Source organism: Coprinopsis cinerea, assembly GCF_000182895.1.
Source record: "Coprinopsis cinerea okayama7#130 chromosome 8 map unlocalized cont3.8, whole genome shotgun sequence".
NCBI classification, from domain to species: Eukaryota; Fungi; Basidiomycota; class Agaricomycetes; order Agaricales; family Psathyrellaceae; genus Coprinopsis; species Coprinopsis cinerea.
This window is the reverse complement of record NW_003307537.1, coordinates 2042253-2063955: the sequence shown is the minus strand read 5'-3', so window position 1 is coordinate 2063955 and position 21703 is coordinate 2042253. Positions and strand designations below refer to the sequence as shown.

The window sequence follows — 21703 nt, the reverse complement described above, 5'->3', positions numbered from 1 at the left end:
GCCCCTATTTTCATCTTATCTTATCTTATCCTGCATCTTATCTTTCTCTCTTCACCCCTATCTTTTCGCTTTCATCCTTTTATGGACTCTTTCACTATGGAACACTGCCTCGTATTGCCCTTTGCCCTACTCTTATTGTTCTTTTATTGTTACGCACTGCCTTTCACTGCTTTCTGACTCATTCTGGCGCCTTCCCACCTCATTCTTGTTTCACTCTTGTTCTTCGCGCAGCCTTTGCGTAGCCTCATGACCTTTCTTATTGTTCTTCGACATTTCACCATTTGTTCGTCATTCTGACTCACTGCGGCTATGTAGATAGTAGAATAGGTATATAAGCTAGGTAGTCTGCTCTGTGTTTCCTTAGCTTGACCTCTTCGTCAATACATCGCTTCAGCCTTCATCTGCATTCGTCGCTCATTGCTCTCATCTCACTCGCCGCTCTTATCTGCTCCACATCACTGGTCTTTGGTTTGGTTTAGTGTTCGCTCTTCGCGACATTAGGTCAAGCTACCCCCGTGCACTGGCAACGCCGATCGTTGTCCCTGCATTCCGGATCCCCTGGCACTCTGGTTGACCTGCCGATCAGGTCTTACTCTGGCAACTCTGGTTTTCCGACACCGTCAAGATTAGCTGCGCAGGATACCCACACTTCTTCGCCTCTAGTAAAGACCTCAACCCTGACAAGTGGTTTGGCATCGATTGCCACCTCGATAGCAAGGAAGAGGTTGTAGAGTGTGACAGTTCCCCCTGCCCCTACCGCCTCAGTCTCCGGCCCACCTTTCACCAGTTACGACACCTCCAGACAGTCAGCTTCTACACTGCTGTTTGCACCTCTGACAACGCCGTAAAAGCCCGCGAATTTGCCGAATCCAGGAAAGAAGAATCGAAGAAGAAATCCCCACCAGTAACTCCGCCGCCAACTGTCACACAGCTCTTACCAGAAGATTCTCCCCAGTCTTTCCATTCCGCCGACTCTACCCCTGCCCCAGTAACAGCAACCACCAGCACCGCACTGAAGTCCTTTCGCCCTCCGTCAACATCATCTGAAGAAGACAGTGAGGAAGAGGACGACAACGACAAGGAAGATGAATCCGAAGAAGAAGACTCCGAAACACCCGTTCCCTTTCACGTTACCTAGAAGCCCTTCCCGCAGTAACAAGCCTTCGCCGCTCCGGACACTCCACCCCCACCACAGCCCTTACCCTCACTCCTCGCCGTGCCCTCACACCACTTCCCATCCCCAGGGAGTCGGAGGACACGTCTGTTGCCCAACGCTCAGATAACGAACCTCCCACTTCCACCTTATCACCATCTTTATTATCTCCACCCACTTCTCTGCCGCTCGTCCAACAAGACCCTGTTACCAAACCCGCAAAGCCTATCCCCGATCTCAGTATGTCCGACCCTACTCTCCTCAAGTTGCTTGCCGAGCAACAAGAGACTACCAGGTGTATCCAGCAATCCCTGGATAAGCTCACGGCTGCTAAGACCGCTTCCACTAGAAGCCCCGTCAAAGCGCCTGAGCCCTTCAAGGGTGACTCTGGTGATACCCAGCGATTCCTCCGCTACTTCACTCAACTGGGCCTCCGCCGATTCCGAACTCAAAGGCGATGACAAGAAATGGATCTCAGCTGCCCTCTCGTACCTTCAGGGTGCTGCTGCCTCCTGGGCTGTCCAATACCTGGATCAGATTGCCGCCCACGAGGCTGCTGCCGACGCTGCTCAGAAGGCTGCCCACCCCTGGCCCTTCAATGGCGATTGGTCCGCTTTTGTGGTTGCCTTCAAGAAGCGCTTCCAACCTGCCGACCAGGAGAAGGCCGCTGAGGCGCAACTCGAAGCCCTTACCCAGGGTAAACAGTCTGCTTCTCAGTTCGCTGCCAAGTTTATGGAGATCTTCCCCCGCACCGGTCTATCCCAGAAGGATGGTATGGCCCGCTTCCGCCGTAAGCTCAATGCCAATGATCGCCTCATGCTGGATCTTATTGCGATCACCAAGCCGGATGGCACCAAGCCCACGAGCCTTCAGGACTACTGCGACATCGTCAACCAGAACGATTTCACGTTCCACGGAAGCAACACCCCCTTCTTGGCCCCGACCACCTCGTCTCGCTCTGCCCCGGCTCGTGACCCCTACGCTATGGACATTGACGCAACCCGTGTTGGACCTAGTGGCCGCTCCCGCGAGGACTTCCTCCAAGCAATGCGTGGACGATGCTTTGGTTGCGGATCCTCCGCCCACATCAAGAAGGACGGCAATCACAGCTCACTTCGTTGCAACCACTGCCAGCGTCTCGACCACTCCGCTAACGTCTGCCAAGACAAGTTCATGGGCTATCCGCCCGGTCGAGGACTCACCCAACGTCGTCGCGTTGCTGCCACCCAGGAAGCCCCCTTCTCGCTCTTCGATGCTACTCCGAGTGGACGGACTTCCTTATCACCGATCTCGGGGGGGAAGATGTCATCTTAGGTCTCCCTTGGCTTCGCAAGATCAACCCCCAGATCGACTGGCGGAAAGGCACACTAGAGATTTCCCCTCCTCGTATTTCCAGTGTCACCTATCGAAGAAGTCCCTGATGAAGACGCACAGCCCCCTCGAAAGGAACCACCCTCCGGCAATGCTATTATTGAACAGATCTACAACGACCCCGATCCGCCCGTTCCTACCGCTTTCGACGATTCCCCGGCACCCGACCCTGACTTCCAACCAAGCGAACCTCCCCTCTGCCGCATCCGCGCTAACCGAGTGACCCGGCGGAAGTGGGTTCGCAAAGGATTGATCGAGGACACAGGCGACAAACTTTGGTGTGCCGCAGGCTTCACATACTCCCAGCAGATTGCCAGAGAAATCCCAGAAAGGACAAACCCCAGAAGACATTCGAGGGAGATGGTTCCACCCCAGTACCGACAGCACGCTTCCGTCTTTTCTGAAATCCGAGTCTCATCGCCTCCCGGAGCACAAGCCTTGGGACCATGCCATCGACCTCGTTGCAGGAGCACCGGCCACCATGCGTACCAAAGTCTACCCCATGTCGCAGAACGAGCAGGAGGAACTGAACCGATTCCTCGAGGAGAACCTCAAGAAAGGCTATATCCGACCATCTAAATCGCCCCTCGCCTCCCCGGTTTTCTTTGTCAAGAAGAAGGATGGAAAACTCCGGTTCGTTCAAGACTATCGGAAGCTCAACGAGATTACGGTGAAGAACCGATATCCCCTCCCCCTTGTCTCCGACATTGTCAACCGACTCCGCGGCGCCAAGTACTTCACCAAGTTCGACGTCAGATGGGGCTACAACACACATCTGTATCAAGGAAGGAGACGAATGGAAGGCCGCGTTCGCCACCAACCAGGGACTCTTTGAACCATTGGTCATGTTCTTCGGCCTCACCAATTCCCCGGCAACGTTCCAAGCACTCATGAACTCGATATTTGCTGATCTCATTGCTTCAGGGAAGGTCGCAGTTTACTTGGACGACATCCTCATCTTCACGGCTACCCTCGACGAGCATCGCCAAGTCGTACACGAAGTCCTCTGTCGTCTCAAGAAGCACGACCTCTACCTTCGTCCGGAGAAATGCGAGTTCGAGCGGGAAGAGATCGAGTATCTCGGCCTGGTCATTAGGGAGGGAGAAGTCCGTATGGACCCTGCCAAGGTAGAGGCTGTCCGCAACTGGCCTGTCCCCCGCAACCTTCGCGCTGTCTGTGGGTTTTTGGGCTTCGCCAACTTCCACCGCCGCTTCATCAAGGATTTCGCTACTATCGCCCGACCTCTCAACGACCTTACTAAGAAGGACATGCCCTGGCAATGGAACGAGCCGCAACGACAGGCGTTCGACACCCTCCGAAACGTGTTCACCTCCGCTCCAATCCTGACGTTATGGGACCCCGATCGACCGACTCGCGTTGAAGTAGACGCCTCCGGGTTTGCCACTGGAGGAGCCCTCCTTCAGAAGCTTGACGATGGACTCTGGCACCCCGTTGCCTTCCGCTCCGCCTCCCATGCACCGGCCGAACGCAACTATGAAATCTACGACCGAGAAAATGTTGGCTATCATCGAAGCACTCAAGGACTGGCGACATTTCCTGGAAGGACTCCCCAAACCGTTCGAGATTGTTACCGATCACTCCAACCTGGAATACTGGTGCACTGCACAAGATCTCAGTCGATGACAGGCCCGATGGTCCCTCTACCTCTCTCGCTTCAATTTCACGCTCACCCATCGTCCTGGAAAGGCCAACACCCAAGCTGATGCCCTATCCCGCCTCGACACTCATCAGGTTGCGGACGCAGAGGATAACAAGCAACAGGTTGTTCTCAAACCAGAGCTTTTCGCCAAGCTCGCAGCCGCCCACACCGTCCTTGCCAATCCCCTCGAAGATCGACTTCGTCGAGCCAGCGCCCGCGAATCTCAGGTCCTAGATGGACTCGCCCAACTCCGCAAGTCAGGGCCTCGTCGCCTCACATCCGGACTCGCTGAATGGGAGGAAGACAACGGCCTCGTTTACTACAAAGGCCGTGTGTACGTACCTCCAGATGACGAACTCAGACGCAACATCCTCAAGCAGTGTCACGACGACCCCACCTCTGGACACCCTGGTGTACATGGAACCCTCGAGCGAGTTGAACGACAGTATTGGTGGCCAACGATGCGAGCCTTTGTCAAGAAGTATGTCGACGGCTGTGATGTCTGCGCCCGGAGGAAGCACACCCAGCATCCTCGAGCTTTCCACCCAGCCGTTGGACGTTCCTGAAGGACCTTGGGAGATAGTAGGAGTTGACCTCATTACCCAGTTGCCAGAAGCCCATGGATACGACGCAATCATCGTCTTCACCGATCACTACAGCAAGGTCCTTCATGCCCTCCCCTGCACATCTGACATCACTACCGAAGGCGTCGCAGACATCCTACTATCGTGAAGTGTTTCGTCTCCACGGCCTACCACTCCGGTTCATCAGCGATCGAGGACCTCAATTCGCTTCTAAGGTCATGCGCACTCTGCTCAAGCGCCTCGGCATCGAGTCCAACCTCACGACCGCCTATCACCCTCAGGCCAACGGACAGACCGAACGGGCCAACCAAGAAATCGAGAAGTACCTCCGCCTCTACGTCTCCCGCCGACAGGATGACTGGGACAAGCACCTACCGATGGCCGAATTTGTGATCAACTCCCGCGTCCACTCTGCTCATGATCACTCACCCTTCGAAGTCCTCTATGGTTACATTCCCCACTTCAACATCCCCATCGGCAAGCGAACCGAGCTCCGCCCTGTTGACGAGCGTGTTCAGCAGCTACAAGAAGCACGCAAGGATGTGGAAGCTGCCTTACGTCTCGAGAAGGCCCAACAGAAGGATGTGTACAAGTCCGGCAAGCGAACAGCCCATCAGTTCAAGGTTGGCGACTACGTTTGGCTTAACGCGAAGGACATCCAGATCAAGGTTCCGTCCCGCAAACTCGGCGATCTTCAACTTGGTCCATACAAAGTTACCGAACGCATCGGCGACCTCGACTACCGCCTCGAACTTCCCCCGTCCCTCTCCCGTATTCATCCTGTGTTCCATGTCGACAAGCTCTCCCCCTGGAAAGGCAATGATGTCAACGGCATTTTGCCACCCCCGCCTGAGCCTGTCGAACTAGAGGGGGAGCTTGAATACAAAGTTCACGACATCTTGGACAGCCGTTGGAGAGGTCGAGGAAAGAATCGCAAACTGGAGTATTTGGTCAGTTGGAAGGGTTACGGGTCGACGGATGACACTTGGGAACCGGAGGAGAACCTGGAGCACGCACCCGAGATTGTGAAGGAGTTCCACCAGCGACACCCCTCTGCACCACACCGCATCGCCGCCACCATCTTCAGCTCTCTCCCCTGGCGCCCACTTGAGAACTTCACTGACGCTCCGTCTACCGACCTCGACTGGGAACTTGGACGCCGCCTACCATTGGTCATCGAGGACGATAAGGCTTAGAAGGGGGGTAATGTCGTGAACAGCCGGTACCAGCCCCTATTTTCGTCTTATCTTATCTTATCCCTGCATCTTATCTTTCTCTCTCTCACCCCTATCTTTTCGCTTTCATCCTTTTATGGACTCTTTCACTATGGAACACTGCCTCGTATTGCCCTTTGCCCTACTCTTATTGTTCTTTTATTGTTACGCACTGCCTTTCACTGCTTTCTGACTCATTCTGGCGCCTTCCCACCTCATTCTTGTTTCACTCTTGTTCTTTGCGCAGCCGTCGCGCAGCCTCATGACACTTCTTATTGTTCTTCTGAGTTCTATCATTCACTCGTCATTCTGACTCATTATGACTACGTAGCTGGTAGGATAGGTATATAAGCTAGGTAGATCGCTCTGTATTTCCTCAGCTTGACCTCTTCGTCAATACATCGCTTCAGCCTTCATCTGCATTCGTCGCTCATTGCTCTTATCTCACTCGCCGCTCTTATCTGCTCCGCATCACTGGTCTTTGGTTTGGTTTAGTGTTCGCTCTTCGCGACAGCCGAGGTGTCGTTCGAGTCCTTGTCACCACGCTTGCGCTTTTTCTTCTTGGACTTGGAGGCCGTAACCTCTTGCGAGTACGACTCCCCTTTCTCGGTCGGGCGACGTTGGCGGGTCATGCGGTGAGGACGAAAGGTGAGGCTAATATGAGACGGTAAGTTTAAGCTTTATGTGAAAGAAACACTATGATGCACCAGTTGATGAAAATTGAAAACCCGGCACGAGTGCGAAACTAGCCCAATACCCGGTGAAAACTCAACCCACCCCTGCCGAGACCCATCCTTCAAGCCCTCGTCATCAGGCTAAGATTCAAATGGACGGCCGAGACAGTGGTGAGCGATCATCTTCATCATCAATCGGACAGAAACTATTCACCCATTAACGTCCAGGCCCCAGCATTTGACCCAATCCGACGGAAGGCATGCCGCCAATAACCAAAAAGGGTGTCCGTGCACCATTCCAACCCCGAGCAATGAGTGTCGATGTGGTTCTCGTCGACGAAACGGGCCAATTGAGGAGTAGGACGCCGGCTAAACGATCGACCATGGCAGGGTGGACGATCGAGAGGTGGCCATAAGTGGAGTGCCAAGGGGCGGCTGCTGAGCGAGTTTGCTGGCGGTTTGTGACTGAGAGAGGTGGGGAGATGACAGGGGCCAGATTAAGAAGATTGGTGCTGTGATGATGATTCTGACAGGTCTTGATGTGCGTGTCTGTTAGTTTTGTTGAATTTTCGTCACTGACACCCTATACAGATGAGCAGTGATCTTGTTTCAACAAAAGCCGACAGCTCCCACCCCAGATCTGCTAGAGAAGTACCGCAGACATGGGCTCTACAATGACAAGACCCCAGATGGCGAGCCTCTCACCTTTGACCTCCACTGGCAACATAATGATGTCGATGCCTGGCTCCGGTCTCTGTTGCCTTTACCATTCAAATACCTGGATGGAAAGATGGGTGATGCAGCCAGAGAAGAGGGGGCACAATGGTGAGCCATTAGGAAGGTTTATAAGTGCCTGTACTTGCACGATCGCCTGAGTTGGACTGGGGAAGATATCTATAGTGCCCGAGGCCCCGCATCCCATTCTCATTGTGAAACCAGTTTTCGAATTGGTGCATAACATTCTTCCATGCCTTCCGTCATATAACTTGATTCTAAATATGCAAACTGTGCAGTGCCTGTGGTCCATATTCCTGAGCACGTCTACATGAAGTGGAGTACTGCCACTACTGACAACTTCAATGATGGTGAATCAGGAAATGAGACAGATAATTCAGTTCAAGAGATCCCCAACCTAATGAAGAATGACAAGAAGACTTCTAACAACTACGAGAAACAACTTCGCAGTGCAAGAAATGGAAAGATGAAGGCTACCACAGTTCCTGGCAGCAACTCTGATGAGTTGGCGCCTCCTTCGTCCATTGGAGGCACTGGTGGTCAACAATCTTCCGGATTGAAACGTAATCATGCAGCATCATTGGAACTTGGACTCGAAGGCGAAGAATCAGCTCAAGGACAAGAGCCAAAGCGGGCAAAGACAGATGGTATGTGCTGGCTTAATCCGATGGCACCAGTTTTGATTGACTTTGCAACCTTTAGATTGGTTTGAGCAATACATGGCAAGCGAGATCAATGATCTAGGCCTCAACACTACTGATACCTTTGATGCATTGATTCCCAGCAGGGCAAGTGGCCCTGGTGAACCTTTGTCTTCAACCTCCTTGCACCCGGCCCTTGCAACCACTACAAACATCATTTCACATACCTCTGCTCCTCGTAAATGTGTGTTTTCTGCGGTTCCTGCTGTCACCTTCAACCCATGGGAGGATTGATTAACTACCATGATCCATCACCCTCAACACTGCAGAAACACGAGCACAGTAACCCCTTCGGACACAACATCGTTCTCCTCTTCTTGCTTTGGTATGAAGTAAAGTCATTTTAATCTCTCGACTCCAAGGCCCCTCCATTCGCGCCACTGGTCAGATTGCCTCTGAATCGCAGTGGAGGACTGGAAGTACATACCTAGATAGATCTACATTGAAATTTCAGGATAATTGAATTGGGTTTGAATGGCACTACTTTACACACTGCTGGGTTCCTATCCTGACTTAACTTATTACCTCGAGCTGTGAAAGTTAGCACTTGAAGAGTCTGAACAGGACTTGTGTACAATTTCAGTGTGCCCAAATTTCGGTGTTCCCCAATTTCGGTGTTCTACAACTTCAGTGTTACCCAATTTCGGTGGAGTGCTTTCGCCAACTGGCAACCGATATTGAGTTTCGGTGTTCGCGCATTCCACCTACTCTAGCTTTCCAGCCCCGAAATTTCTCGACACCCCAAAGTTGGACAAAAAGTAAGTGATTTCTCTACTAAAAGTCAATGTTTAGGTGTGTTTTATTAAATGTTACATTTGACCGCCATACAGAGGCAGGGTACACCAGCAGTGTTGGGTCTTCAAACCGGTTTCTCACAGGTGAGAAGGCTCGTGCGAATAGGCCAAAGTTCGACGAAGAAAAGCTATGCAGCCGTGCCATGCGAATCCATCGATTCAACCGTCGCACTCGCAGCCATCGTCGCAGCACAAGTTGAAGTCCAACTCCGCGTCCGGAGGAGCCCCACGTCACACTCCGGCACCTTTCGGCAGGCCCACCTCCCATCACCGCCATCACTCCCGCACACGGCATCGCAAACCCAAAAATCAACAAGCCACACCCCAAATCCCGCGCCCTCGTCCACACCGTCGTCGTCGTCGTCCGCGCCCTTCAAGGTAAGCCCAAAATGCTGCTATTCCGTTTCTCGGGGGTGCATACAGGGTGTCTGGATGAATTTGGGTCATTGGAAGGCGGAAGTTGGGGCTGGATTGCGATTTGGGAGTTTGGATGATTCAAGGCGTTTGGATGAGGATCGTGTGGTATAGGGCTTTGGAGGGTTTGGAGGGTTGGATTTTGGTTGATTTTGGAGGGTTGGCCGTTGGATTTGACTCGCAGGACACCCGTTTACACCTCGATCTCTTGGAAATTTCGACTTGGTTGAAATTTTGGTGCTAACGCGATTTTTCTTCATTCGTAGACCCTCCGGAGCCATGGCCACCACAAAAACCACCAAGGGCAAGAGTGCGTCTAGTCTGCATTTCGAATGAAGGACTTTCAACTGACTTGTTTCACCCCATTAACCTCGATGAAATCTCCAACTTCCTGCTTGAACTCGCGTACCGCCCACCAGCCGCCTCCAAGGACGCCAAAGCCAAGTCCGCCAAAAAAGCCGCACTCCAGGGCGCCAACTCTCACCGATCTCGCAAGACGCGGACCTCTGTCTCGTTCTACCGCCCCAAGACTCTCCGCCTTGCTCGTGACCCCAAGTACCCCCGCAAGTCTATCCCTCATGCACCCCGTATGGATCAGTTCAGGACGATTGTTTCGTGAGTGTCTGTCTCTGCTTTGGGATTGGCACTATTTTGGGCGATTACCTTTCGTTGGACTGTGCGGCGTGATGGATTGGCCTTGGTAGGCGCCCGTACGTCAACTGCATCGCCTTACTTGTGTATCATCTCACTTGCGACGTGTTCGCATCATCGTCTACACCCACTGACACACAAAAATGAATCCAGGCCCTTGAACACGGAATCCGCAATGAAGAAGATCGAAGAGCACAACACGCTGGTGTTCATCGTTGACGTCAAGGCCAACAAGCGTCAAATCAAGGACGCGGTCAAGAAGCTCTACGATGTGCAGGCTGCCAAGATCAACACCCTCATCCGGTGGGTTTGGTTGTAACTGGATGAATGATTGTAGCTGACGGGGTTGAGCAGACCGGATGGCAAGAAGAAGGCATACGTGCGATTGACGGCCGATCACGACGCTCTGGATGTTGCCAACAAGGTGGGTGGGATCTATTCACGCGGATGCATTATACCCATGACTGACGGCGTCTGTCTTCGCCCTACGTAGATTGGCTTCATCTAAATGTATTATGTAGCTGGATTTCACTTGCACCTGTTCTTTTTTTTTCTCTGAGTATTTCGATTTTGTATGCCCCCATGCCCATGCCCATAATGCGATTTTTTATGGCGAGAGAAGCGCGATGACCGGGGGAAGCAAGGCAACGGAGAATTTGAGATCATGTCTTGGCAGACCGTGGGATGGCGAGTGTTCTTGAGATGTGGAGGGGAGCGAGCAGGTCAGCGATGAGGAGGGCAATAAACGGTGTACGGTACATGGATAGAGGACAGATAGAGGTCGCTTGTAAGAGGAGAACAAGGGAGAGGGTTAACAGCAAATAGGGGTTGCCGGGTGTTGCCGAGTTGGTTGTCGTGATGGAAGCGGTGTTGTTTGTGTTTGATGTGAAATGGTTTATCTAAACTTGACTCTTTCCCTTTTCTTTTGCAGGCAAAGCACTCTGTTGCAGCGAGCGCCGTCTTGTTTTGCGCCCAAGTGCGCCCAATAATCCTTTGCTAAAAAATATCCACGCTCCTTCATTCTCTTCCAACTAGAGGTCGCTGAAAATGCGACTTTCTCTCTCAAACTTTCTATCCTTCTTCCTCCTCTCCTCACTCGCTGCCGCCCACGCCCATGCCCACGACTCCATTCCCCAGCGACGTTCGCGCTCCCTCAAGCTCCAGCGCAGGCAAATCTCGCTAGACATCCCAGGTGAGCTGCCCTTTTGGCCCTGTTTCCCACGACGAACGACGCTGAGCCGCAAAAAGTCCTCGATGGCGTGTTAGGTGGTGGTGACGGCCCCCTCTTCCCAGGCTTCCCAGGCAGCGGCAACGACAACGACGACGACGACGATGACCAGCCAGACCCAGCGCCGACTCAGGAAGAAGTCACCCTTCTTCCCCCGCCCATGTCGACCAGCTGGGATCCCGTGCCAGTGCCCACCCCGGATGAATCTTCTAGCGACTCTGTCCCAGAGCCCTCGCCAACGCCGTCGCCTGACCCGTCCATCCCAGAGTCGTCGAGCGAACCAGTCCCAGAGCCCACCGAGTCCGTTCCTGAGCCGTCAGACCCCTCCAGCGAGCCCGTTCCTGAGCCGTCAGACCCATCCAGCGAGCCCGTCCCAGAGCCTTCGACCGAGCCATCAGCGCCGTCGAGCGAGGAACCCGAGCCAGCGCCCACATCTGCGCCATCATCATCATCTACGCCCAGCGGTCTCTTGCCCACACTCACTTCAATTGTGGGCGACGTGACTTCAGGCCTTGGCTCAATCGTCACCGAGGTGCTGCCCATCCCCACCCCCTCCTCGTCTGTCCCTGTCCCAGAGCCATCCGTCCCAGAGCCGTCGCAGCCAGAGCCGTCCATCCCAGAGCCTTCGCTCCCGCTGCCCTCTGACCCCGTCCCAGAGCCATCGGATCCTGTTCCTGAGCCGTCTGACCCCGTTCCCGAGCCTTCAGAGCCACCCGTCCCAGAGCCATCAGACCCCCTCCCTTCGCTCCCCCTCCCATCTGTCTCGCTCCCCCTCCCATCCATCTCAATCTCCCTTCCGCTCCCATCCACCACTGAAGACCCCGGCACTGATCCCTCTACCTCCGAGGAACCCGGTCCTGGTCCCACCTCTGAGGAACCTGGCCCTTCAGTTTCTGTCTCAGATCCCCCCATTTCTGAGCCAACTCCTGGTCCATCCGGTCCCTCTGTTTCTGACCCAGGACCCTCTATCTCTGACCCAGGACCGTCTATTTCCGATCCACCCATCTCTGAGCCAACCCCCGGTCCCTCAGGCTCTGTCTCCGTCTCCATCTCTGAACCACCCATCAGCTTCCCCAGCGGCAGCGTGACCCCCAGCCTCGAGCCTGAAGTCCCAGAGCCCTCCGAGACGCTCTCTGCGCCTATCGACACGTCCGTCGGCATCGACCCAGGCCTCTCCTTTGTGCTCACCGAATCCCAGCTGGCGATCAACACCTTGCCCTCGTCCACGATCACCCCCACCATCAGCGACCCCGACCAAGCTACCGCCACCCCCGAGCCCATCGTCACACAATCCGCTACCCAGTCCTTTAGCGCCGCACCTCTTCCCACGGGTATTCCCAACAAGATTTACCCCAACAAGCGCATTGGTGAGGACGAGGATTTGACTGGCTTCACTTTGATCAGCATCCTCTTCAATCGGGAGCTTAACTGGCCGCATGTCATCCGCAACGAGAACGCCTCCAGCCAGATCTTTGCGTATACACCCATGGTCATCGCTAACACTCTCGAAATCGGAAGTACGTATCCCCCCCCCATTTCACTCTCCTTAATTCCTCACTAACACCCGCCTTACAGCCTCCTCGATCAAGACGTACGCTCTCCAGGTCTACATCCCGACCTCCTACACAGGCCCAGCGGACCAAACTGAGCTAGGCACCATGTACCTCGCGTACATTCCCACCGAACTCGTCGACACCCTCGCAGCAGCCATCAAGACGCGCAACTCCAAGTTCTACACCGCGACCCCAGGCATCGCCGGCGACCTCGCCAAGTACGTCAACTCTGGTTTCGCCCTCCGCTCCGTCCAAGACCCGGGCGTAGGCAACAACTCAGGCACAAACGGGAACGGTGCACCGGGCAACACAGGCGCGACCTCTTCCGACGGTAAGAGCCGACAGGACGCTATCATCGGTGTCGTCTCGGCCCTGGGCGCCATCGCGCTCTTCGTGCTCATCTTCCTCGTCTATCGCTCGCTCAAACGCCGACGCGAACTCGCCCACCGACGACTCTCCGACCCGCCCAACGCCGACGCCCATGGGTACCGCCCTGAAGGCCGCGAATTCGACCAAGATTCCATCGGTGGTCAGCGACGAAGGTCGTTCTATTTCGCGGAGGATTCGTTGAGGGGTTATGCCGGTGCTGCTGCGCAGCAGGAGTATACCTATAACCATCATCAGCAGAGTCAGCAGCAGATGAGCCAGAGGAGGAACATCAACGTTAACCCTAACGCCATCTCGGCGCCGATCTTGAGGGATAACACGATGAACTGGTAGTAAGGTTTTTGGGTGTGCGTGTGGCGGATGTAATGGTCTTTGCGGTGTTGTGGTGTCGTTCCGGACGATGTGGTGGTGGTAGTGGGTTGAAGCGTCGGTGGTGGTGCGGATGTAGGAGTCGTTGGAGAAGCCAAATAAGAAAGGACGGTTGCGGTGTAGGAGGAGGATTGATCTCTCAAGTCTGTTATTTCACGCCCTTAACGACCCTTGCACTCCTCCCCCTCCCTTCAGATCCAAACTCGTCTAGGGAAACTCGGATGGAAGGGGAGCCCAGCCTGCAAGAGTGCACAAGTCAAGCTTCGTTCATGCCTGTTCATGTCACTACTGTATTCCCTTCCGTTCCTTATCTCTTGTTTCCCTTGCCCTTTTTTCCCTTGCCTGCTTCATCTTGTTTGTTAGATCTGTCGGATTCTACTTTCTAACCCTCGACCAGACTCAGACTCTTCACTGATCCACCCCATCTATCTTCCACCTCTCCTCTCGTCTCACCACGGAACGAGCCCCTTCCTCGCATTTATTTATTACCTTTTTATACTATATATACCTTTTTTTTTTCTATTCTTCTCTTCTCGCACAGCCGCCAGTGGTATCTGTTCCTGCTTGACTTTTTTCACCCCCTTGCGTATATATATCCCGTTGCTTCATATCTCGGTACTTACATACATACATACATACTCTTCCTCCCCTCTTCCTCCCTTCCTCCCTTCCGTATCCCCTCCTCACCATTCCCCCCTTGACGCTTGACGAAGGTGTTGACTCTACTAGTAACTACACCCTCAAACGAAGTACACTAACCCTCTTCTTTTTTACTCACCCTTTTTCTCACCAACAGCCAACGCTGTAGCGTAGGCTCTTTACCCTTGTTTTCTCCAACCCGACAATGTTGTATTCCAATTCCATCCCTCCTGGTTGTTTTTCCGTGGTACATTTTCTTCTGCTGGGTGGGTATGTACGTTGTATGCTACATCGTGTGTTTTCCAGGTCCGTCACGGTAGAAGGACCTTCCTGATCCTGGTCTTCTGTTCGTAGAGGACCGAGCTTCCTGATCGACGTAGGCTAGCACAGCTCAGGTACATACCTGCCCCTCATTCCGGTTGTTTCTTGTTCTTAGGTGGAAAAAATGAGGATTTACTGTTCTTGTTGTGTGTAGAACGAACGAACGAACTGATGAATCCAGACATGATTTCTGGCAAGCTTGACCTTGGGCTTGGCCCTTCTCGACTTGGTCCTTGGATTTCTCTTGACTACCCATCGAAGGCTGCATTCTCTCCAATCCGGGCTCGGGCGGGGACATTGGAAGGTGCAGCACCTCGCAGACCAAGCCGGTTCGAATCCCAACGGTCGTGCGGTAGCCAGTGGAGCGTGCGGAATTTCGGATGGAACTTGCGCGCAGAGCAGCGCTTTGACAATACTTGCGCATCTTGCCACCCAGTACCCAATTTGGCACTTTGAGCGCTAAGCGAGCGTCAAAGCGTAGATGGTTCTGTCACTGCCCTCGCTCGTCGAGGAGGGGTTTTAAAAGCGGGGGCAAAGTCTACTTCATCCCCACCAATCTCACCAGCTGCAGTTCTCGCTCAACCTTTTTTTTTTTCAAAGCTTTCTCACCCCATATCCCACTCTATCAACGACTTAAGCACGTCTACGATGTCAGACTCCGTGTGGGAATACCGTGAAACAGAAGACGAACCCCGCCTGTACCACTGCCCTGCCCCAGGGTGCACCTACAGCGTCAAAACGAAGCGCTCCCTGGTAGAACACATGAGGCAACACCAGCCCGGCAAAGGACGTATCCTCCTCAAATGCCCTCTATGTCCATTCGTTTCCACCACCTTGAGGACCCATAGGTATACCGCTCACCCTGAGTTCTCTCACGAGGACTGGGTACACCGTCAGCAGTTGCAGTCCTCGACGGAGCACTTGGAAGAGACCATGTCTGTCGCTGATCAGCCCCCAGCATCACCACCCCAGATGGATGAAGACTACTCCAACCTTGATTTTGATGACCTCGATGAACCCTACCCCGAGGACTTCAAGTGGATCCAAGACCTTAAGCGTGCTGAAGAGGCTCAAAAGATGCAAAAGTGGCAGCAGTGGGAGGACCCGGTTGCCATTCAGCTGGACGATGTCACCAGGAACGAGCGGTTGAAGGAGTTGGAGATCGTTCAAGGCCTTAATGCTCTAAAAGCTGAGTCCTCGGTTCTTGATGAGTTTAGCTATCTTCCTGGCCTCTGAGCGTAGTGCTCTGGCGCCGTGGCCACTTGCTTTGAAGGTACTCTGACATCGTCTTTTCTTTCTATTTATCAGATAGATCCTCTCTGCCAATGTGCGTGACCATTCTCTCCGTTAATCTTGTTATACGTCTAATCGGCTGTTTACCATAATATAATGCAATAATTCCTAGACAATTGATCGACCCCTTAAGGACCTTGAGTTTCCAATGTTGAAAGCTGAAAATCGCTACTTTGTAAACTTAGACTCGTATACTATATTTTACTGCTGGAGGCAGAGTGACCACTGACCAGAATACCCGCTCTTTTCTCCAGCTGAGCCAGGTCATCCCCGGGTCAACGAGAGCCGCGAAAACCATGAAGCACAAGCAGGGATTGCCTCTTGCTTCCCTGTCGCCCAAACTTAGTGCACGACTATGCAGTTGCTATGCAGCCATCGTTTCCTTTCAAATTGAACTTTGCAGAACAAGGGGTCAGCGTCTCCGGAAACTTTAAGGGGGGTACTATTGTTGCGCTGAGGGTCAGAGCATAGCCTCGAGGCCGAGTCGGGACATGGTACAGTGACAAAGGCAGGGTACTCTAGTTTACTGACGCGGTCCCTGAACAGAGAGTTGGGAAAGGCCCCCACAGTCATTGCATTCAGAAAATAGATTCTCTTTACGATCCGAACCACTGGTAGTGGCCCAAACCGAAATTTCGGTTGCTTCAATCGATTCACTCCAAACGCTCGAACTTGCGCAGTTTGAGACGGTCCTACCACCAGTGCTGCCGCTGTGTGTTATGGCACCAAGTTGGAAAAGGTCCTGTTGCCGCTTTGACATTGTACCTACCTTTTGACCACTCATGTACTGACCTTGACCGTTTCGAAATACTCGGGTGGTCTAAGCAAGGAATCGTTTAAAAGCTCGGGAAAAGGCGAACAGATTCCCTCAGTCCCACCGGCCTCACCTAGTTCCCCGTCGAACTTGCAAGATATCTCGCCAGATACAGCACTCAGCCAACGCCAACATGTCCGCCATCGAAACTACCCCGACGTACAGAGAATGCAAAAAACATTACCATTGCATTTCCCCCGGATGCACCCGCCGCACGCGCAAAGCGGTGAGCTGGGGCAAACGCTCGATCAAAAGGCACGCGTTGGTACACGATGGATCCCGAGGGATCCCCCTTCGGCGCTGCCCGTATTGTCCGTATACCGCCACCACTTTCATGGGACATGCTCATCCAGCGGACACGGCAATGCAGGTCGATGGGGACTGTGATGATGAGGACTGTGATGATGAGGACTGTGATGCCGACAGTGAGGGCAATTGTGACTCTGCTGACGAACAGGACGGGATGGATTATACGGATGACGAGTCCGCTACCCAAGGAAACCTCAGTGAGTCACTTGTCGGAAACCAGCTCTACGACTATGATGCACCGGAACAGTATGGTGAGTCTAACGAGTCTGAGTCTGACGGCAGGCGACCTCCAGTAATCGATATGGAATCTGAAGACTCCGAGTGGGTCAACTTTTTTGATTCTGACAGCAGCACCGCGCCTAGCTGAGGGAATTCAGGGCTGCCCACCTTCTTTGAAGGTTTCTTTTCTGTTATTTATCTCCTGGCACCTGCGACAACTATTTAACCATTCTATCATTCTGTTATTTATCTCCCGCCTTAGACGTGGGTAGTCCTCTTCTGTGTCTATTCTTTTTTACAGACTAGTCATATACCCACCATTTGATATACCCACCATTCTTGGAGTCTCCCTGGCCCATTATGCATTATGCTGGATCATAGAACGAAGCGCAAAGTGCGCATGCCTGCCAATGGGACAATCTCAAAGGAACAATGACTATGTATTCACGCACCCTGTATGCGTAGTAACTGGAACCTGTGTCTCCGAATACAATACAGTGCTTTTCTGGATTCCTGGGGTTACCAGGGAACGTTGAGCTTCTGGGCGTTGACCTTCTCAACCGAGTCGGACACGGAGCCAATGATTCCCGTGCTTGAGTCTTGGCGTCAACATGCACGTCCCCTTCGTCGATGTTTTCCTGTTCCATATCGATATCAACGTCCTTTGTCATTGAATATCATACGGTAGCATCAAGGGACGACAGAAGAAAGGCTAACAAATTAGTAGGGTACAATATGAGACAGACAACACCGATTTACAACGAAGGGTGTAAGCAAAAGCGCGGGTAACAATTCGTTTCCAGCTTGAATAACAAGGAAATGACAATCCTCCGTGGTTGAAGTCGAAAACGAGCGTTCGAAAGCGAAACTAGAAAATCTTTACTCCCCGACGTCCATCATAAACACCCTCCCGAGCGTTGTAGTCGTCCTCTGAATAACGTTGACCTTGTTGCCCATAGGATCAAAGACTGTAACAGCCTTGTGTCTCTTCTCCTGCCGCGGTTCCTCCGCGCCGTTCCCTGCGAACCTCACCCCCATGGTCTTCAATCGCGGATATACCGTATCCCAGTCGTCAGTCTCCACTTGCAAAAACACGCCATCTCCGGCCTGGTTCCCTACTGCCCTCTTGTCCTTTTCCGTCACAGCCTCCCTGAATCGCAGTGAGGCGACGGGTGTGAACTCGACGAGGTTGGGTGGTGTTGCGACGACGAGACGTTCGCCGTTCACGTCCTCATCGCATCTGATGTTGAATTCGAGGATCCCGACGTAGAATTGGACCGCTTGTGGGATCGAGTCGCACAGCACGGTGATTAATGAGAGTGTATCGGAGCGAATGAGAGGCCCAGAGTTTGCGCCCATTATGAAATCTTCGACGAAAGAAAAGAGGTTCGGCGGTTTGGTTGGTAAAAGATAGATAGCTGTAGGGAGCAGGTTAGGTTAGATTTTTGTAAGAAGGTGAGCTGGGCGTACTAGAGGCGGGCAAGAAATAGCGTGGTGAGTGAAGTCTGGGGAAGAAAGCGTTCTAAACTCCTTCTTCACGCGTATAAGGCTGCTCCAATGCACCACCCCAGTCGCAATCGAGCACGAGTTGACATCACAGACCTGGTTTAACCTGAGTATGATATCATCGGGCCTTGCTTTGCCATCTTTCCACTTATGCCTTGCGATTCCTCTCCCACAACGAAATACGTATACAAAGACCCAAAAAGGTCGCCTTATTCGAATTCGATTCAACCACTTCCAAAAATATAGCCACTCCACTATCCACCGTGACATTGCAGCTTCGGTATGACGTCGATTCTTCCTTCCAAATCAGGGTACATCGACGTTTGCTCTCAGCAACGCCGGAAGGTCCAACTCCATCTGCACGGCAGAAGGATGAGGAAGAGGAGGCAAGAGGGAATAAACCGCAGCATACCTCCTCTTTCTTCTCCCGTATTCCACTCCGCCTCCACTCTGTTCTTCGTGACGCCATAACCACTCCACTCTGCCCCTGACTGCACCCGTACTTACTCCAGGTACTTACTGAGTTCCCGGAAGTAGACTAGGGCCGAATAGATCTGCAGGTTGGGTTGTGGAGCCGAAGGAAAAGCCTTTGTAGACTCGAAGCTTCGTAGGGCTTGGTTAGGTTACAACGGCTGTTGTCAAGGCGGCGGCATATGTTTTCGACGCTTCGTCTTTGGCGGGAAAAAATGCAACTTATCTCAGAGTACGTGATGGTCTTTTGAGGGGCAACACGAAGTGGGGATCGTCGGGACCAAAGAAAGCAGCCAGTTTGGTCCAGGAATGGTGAAAAGACATTTTCGATTGTAGCAAAGAGATGGAAGCAGCTACATTGCGGAGCGTGTGGCCGGAGAATCAGTGGGAGGTTGGAAGAGGTTGGAATACACGACGACTGAATTCAGAAGCTCGGTGAAGCTCAAATTCCTACATTACTGGTATTCCAAAGAATTGATATCCCATTGAAATACAAGGCAGACTCAAGAGATGACGCTGGTAAATGCGCACAGTCACAAGGTTACATCAAATGTTCGTTTAGACAATAATGAAAACGTAGGTACGAGTCCGACATTAGTCCACAAGGTGGTACAGTATACAAAAAAGGGAGCGGGAAGGGGAATGAAACGGACAGTTAAATCTCGCTCGGCGGAAGTCCATTGACGGCGACGACTCCATGTAAATCATGCTGAAAGAGATCAGGACCTGTCAGAAACCATAACCCAAAAAACAAAAGGTTAGCGAGCAAACTCACGGCAACAACATCGGCAAGAGAAGGGCTGATAACAGGAGGGCGCCGTCTAATTACTGGTCAACGTTTTCAGTCACTGAACTCAGTAAATTATGTGCGCTTCGCAGGAAGAAAAAGGAGTTAAGATGCTCACAGTAATGAAAGGGTGACATCACCGTGCACCCGGGCCTTGATCTGAACGTCGACGTCGAGGTTGAGGTCGAGTCTCAACTTGAGGGTATCCTTCTGCCCTCCGCCACGGCCTTGTGGTTGTTGTCCAGTTACCGAGCCAAGAGTATTTCCGAGCACCTGGCCAGCCTGACCAGCGGCTTGTCCCACCATCTGGTTGCCTCCCAGAGGTTGCAGAGCGCCCCCTTGCTCCTGCTGTTGGGGGAACTGTTGGAATTGTTGAGCCGGCCGCTCTTGATACGGGGGTTGTTGCTGGGGTCGTTGACGACGGCGGCGACCACCTGCGGCTTCCTGAGGCGCTGGGCTTTGAGGTTGCTGTTGGTTCTCGAATGGCTCGGGGGAAGCAGAGCGGGAACGCGATTCGTTGTCAGACATGGCGATAGAAGAAGCTGAGATGGATGAAGTAGCAGTGATTGACGAGTCGTTCTTATCGAGACCGGTACTTCTGTGCCGAAAAGACGGACCTATGTTGAAAGACTTGTGGTTGTGGGGGGCGCTTTTATAAGTAGAGGAGAGCTTGGTGTGACGGCTGCAGTGTCCGTTTGGAGTTTATAACCAAATGCAGTTTACTCTTGATGCAGATAGGTGGAGACACAAGTCTATGTCTCCGAATCGAGCAGTCTATTCCTGGATTCGCATACGCGATCTTGGTGGAGTCAAAACGTCTGTGGCGTACTGATGTAAGTATGACGGAGATGATGAAATCGAGGCGACATTCCGGGAGAGTACCCAATTCACTGTCTCAAGGCAACGAGGCAAGCCGCAAGGCAGCCGACTTCCAAACTCGGTATGTCGCTGCCGACATCAGAAAGCAGTTGACGCATGATGTCAGCAGCGATTATCCATCTAAATTGTCCCCACTAGTCCTTCATCGTGTCCTGCGACGACCACAATTTCCCCCACCGAAACCTCTCTCTCTCCCTCAGTAGCATGGATATTCTAGGGATCGTCGGTGTTGCAGCCGGCTCGGTGGCAATACCCCTATCTGCGGTTTCAACAACAACCGCTGTTGCAGGAATTTCCCAAGGCCTCAGTGCCCAGCAGCAAGGCGCAGGCAAAGGGGGAGATGAAGACGTAGACAAAGAGGACCCTCGCCTCGCTAAATTCAACCTTTCAGTGCTCTGTTCAGACGAAACTTCAAGAGCCAAGAACCTCGTCCAGAACAAAATGGTGGTTCTTCGCCAAGGAAAGGTCGGTATTTTTTCGTTTCGTGATTTGCTTCATTTAACCGGTATTTTTTGCATTTTGCTTCCGCTTAACAGCTTTACCTCGACGCTATCGACGAGAACTATCGCGTCTTCCCAGACGGCCACCCCTTCTCTGGGTTTTACATCGACTATCCAGCCGGTTCGAAACCACTCGGACTGGTTAGCACCATTTCCCGCGATCCACCCGAGTTGAACTGGATATACGCTGACAGGGAAGACGGGTCGCTGAAGTATGGCAACAAGACGAAGAGCATCAACCACATCCATGGTCCCTGGGACTGGACACCCGACCAGTCCGCGATAACGCTAGAAGGTTGGGAAGGGCTTGTCGCTGTAGAAGAGACCCCGGGCGTTTTCTTCTTGGCTTACGATCAGAACGACGATCACTTGGCTTCTCTTGGAGAGAAGAGACGAGTAGTAGAGGTTAGCCTGCAGCGGCATTTGGAACCGCCAAAGACAAAGGAGCAGAACTAGGTCACGCGTATTCGCATTTTC

The 21703-nt window shown here is 52.8% G+C and overlaps 9 protein-coding genes across 9 annotated transcripts; 6 read left to right on the top strand and 3 right to left on the bottom strand.

The window, feature by feature from the left end:
- Positions 1 to 7791: 7791 nt before the first annotated feature.
- CC1G_12271 (hypothetical protein) lies at positions 7792 to 8326 on the top strand (the record flags this gene model as incomplete). The annotated part of the gene is made up of 2 exons (XM_001836060.2): positions 7792 to 8038; positions 8094 to 8326. The coding sequence occupies 2 exons, from the start codon at positions 7792 to 7794 to the stop codon at positions 8324 to 8326; spliced, it is 480 nt and encodes a 159-aa protein (XP_001836112.2).
- A 690-nt stretch (positions 8327 to 9016) lies between these two features.
- CC1G_12270 (ribosomal protein rpl23a) lies at positions 9017 to 10569 on the top strand (the record flags this gene model as incomplete). The annotated part of the gene is made up of 6 exons (XM_001836059.2): positions 9017 to 9264; positions 9567 to 9610; positions 9720 to 9915; positions 10105 to 10254; positions 10306 to 10375; positions 10445 to 10569. 6 exons carry the CDS (start codon positions 9017 to 9019, stop codon positions 10457 to 10459), a joined length of 723 nt encoding a protein of 240 aa, XP_001836111.2. The 3' UTR covers positions 10460 to 10569.
- A 429-nt stretch (positions 10570 to 10998) lies between these two features.
- Positions 10999 to 13547, top strand: CC1G_12269 (hypothetical protein; the record flags this gene model as incomplete). The annotated part of the gene is made up of 3 exons (XM_001836058.2): positions 10999 to 11143; positions 11200 to 12696; positions 12755 to 13547. 3 exons carry the CDS (start codon positions 10999 to 11001, stop codon positions 13450 to 13452), a joined length of 2340 nt encoding a protein of 779 aa, XP_001836110.1. The 3' UTR covers positions 13453 to 13547.
- A 248-nt stretch (positions 13548 to 13795) lies between these two features.
- CC1G_15064 (hypothetical protein) lies at positions 13796 to 14872 on the bottom strand (the record flags this gene model as incomplete). Its single annotated transcript, XM_002910684.1, has 5 exons — positions 13796 to 13830; positions 14128 to 14213; positions 14279 to 14494; positions 14531 to 14558; positions 14614 to 14872. The coding sequence occupies 5 exons, from the start codon at positions 14870 to 14872 to the stop codon at positions 13796 to 13798; spliced, it is 624 nt and encodes a 207-aa protein (XP_002910730.1).
- A 224-nt stretch (positions 14873 to 15096) lies between these two features.
- Positions 15097 to 15684, top strand: CC1G_12268 (hypothetical protein; the record flags this gene model as incomplete). The annotated part of the gene is made up of 1 exon (XM_001836057.1): positions 15097 to 15684. The coding sequence occupies one exon, from the start codon at positions 15097 to 15099 to the stop codon at positions 15682 to 15684; it is 588 nt and encodes a 195-aa protein (XP_001836109.1).
- Positions 15685 to 16688: 1004 nt separating this feature from the next.
- CC1G_12267 (hypothetical protein) lies at positions 16689 to 17160 on the top strand (the record flags this gene model as incomplete). Its single annotated transcript, XM_001836056.2, has 2 exons — positions 16689 to 17115; positions 17147 to 17160. 2 exons carry the CDS (start codon positions 16689 to 16691, stop codon positions 17158 to 17160), a joined length of 441 nt encoding a protein of 146 aa, XP_001836108.2.
- Positions 17161 to 17731: 571 nt separating this feature from the next.
- CC1G_12266 (hypothetical protein) lies at positions 17732 to 18442 on the bottom strand (the record flags this gene model as incomplete). Its single annotated transcript, XM_001836055.2, has 1 exon — positions 17732 to 18442. The coding sequence occupies one exon, from the start codon at positions 18440 to 18442 to the stop codon at positions 17963 to 17965; it is 480 nt and encodes a 159-aa protein (XP_001836107.1). The 3' UTR covers positions 17732 to 17962.
- Positions 18443 to 19715: 1273 nt separating this feature from the next.
- On the bottom strand, positions 19716 to 20375 carry CC1G_12265 (hypothetical protein; the record flags this gene model as incomplete). The annotated part of the gene is made up of 3 exons (XM_001836054.1): positions 19716 to 19769; positions 19836 to 19881; positions 19966 to 20375. 3 exons carry the CDS (start codon positions 20373 to 20375, stop codon positions 19716 to 19718), a joined length of 510 nt encoding a protein of 169 aa, XP_001836106.1.
- A 555-nt stretch (positions 20376 to 20930) lies between these two features.
- Positions 20931 to 21682, top strand: CC1G_12264 (hypothetical protein; the record flags this gene model as incomplete). Its single annotated transcript, XM_001836053.1, has 2 exons — positions 20931 to 21191; positions 21263 to 21682. 2 exons carry the CDS (start codon positions 20931 to 20933, stop codon positions 21680 to 21682), a joined length of 681 nt encoding a protein of 226 aa, XP_001836105.1.
- Positions 21683 to 21703: the final 21 nt, after the last annotated feature.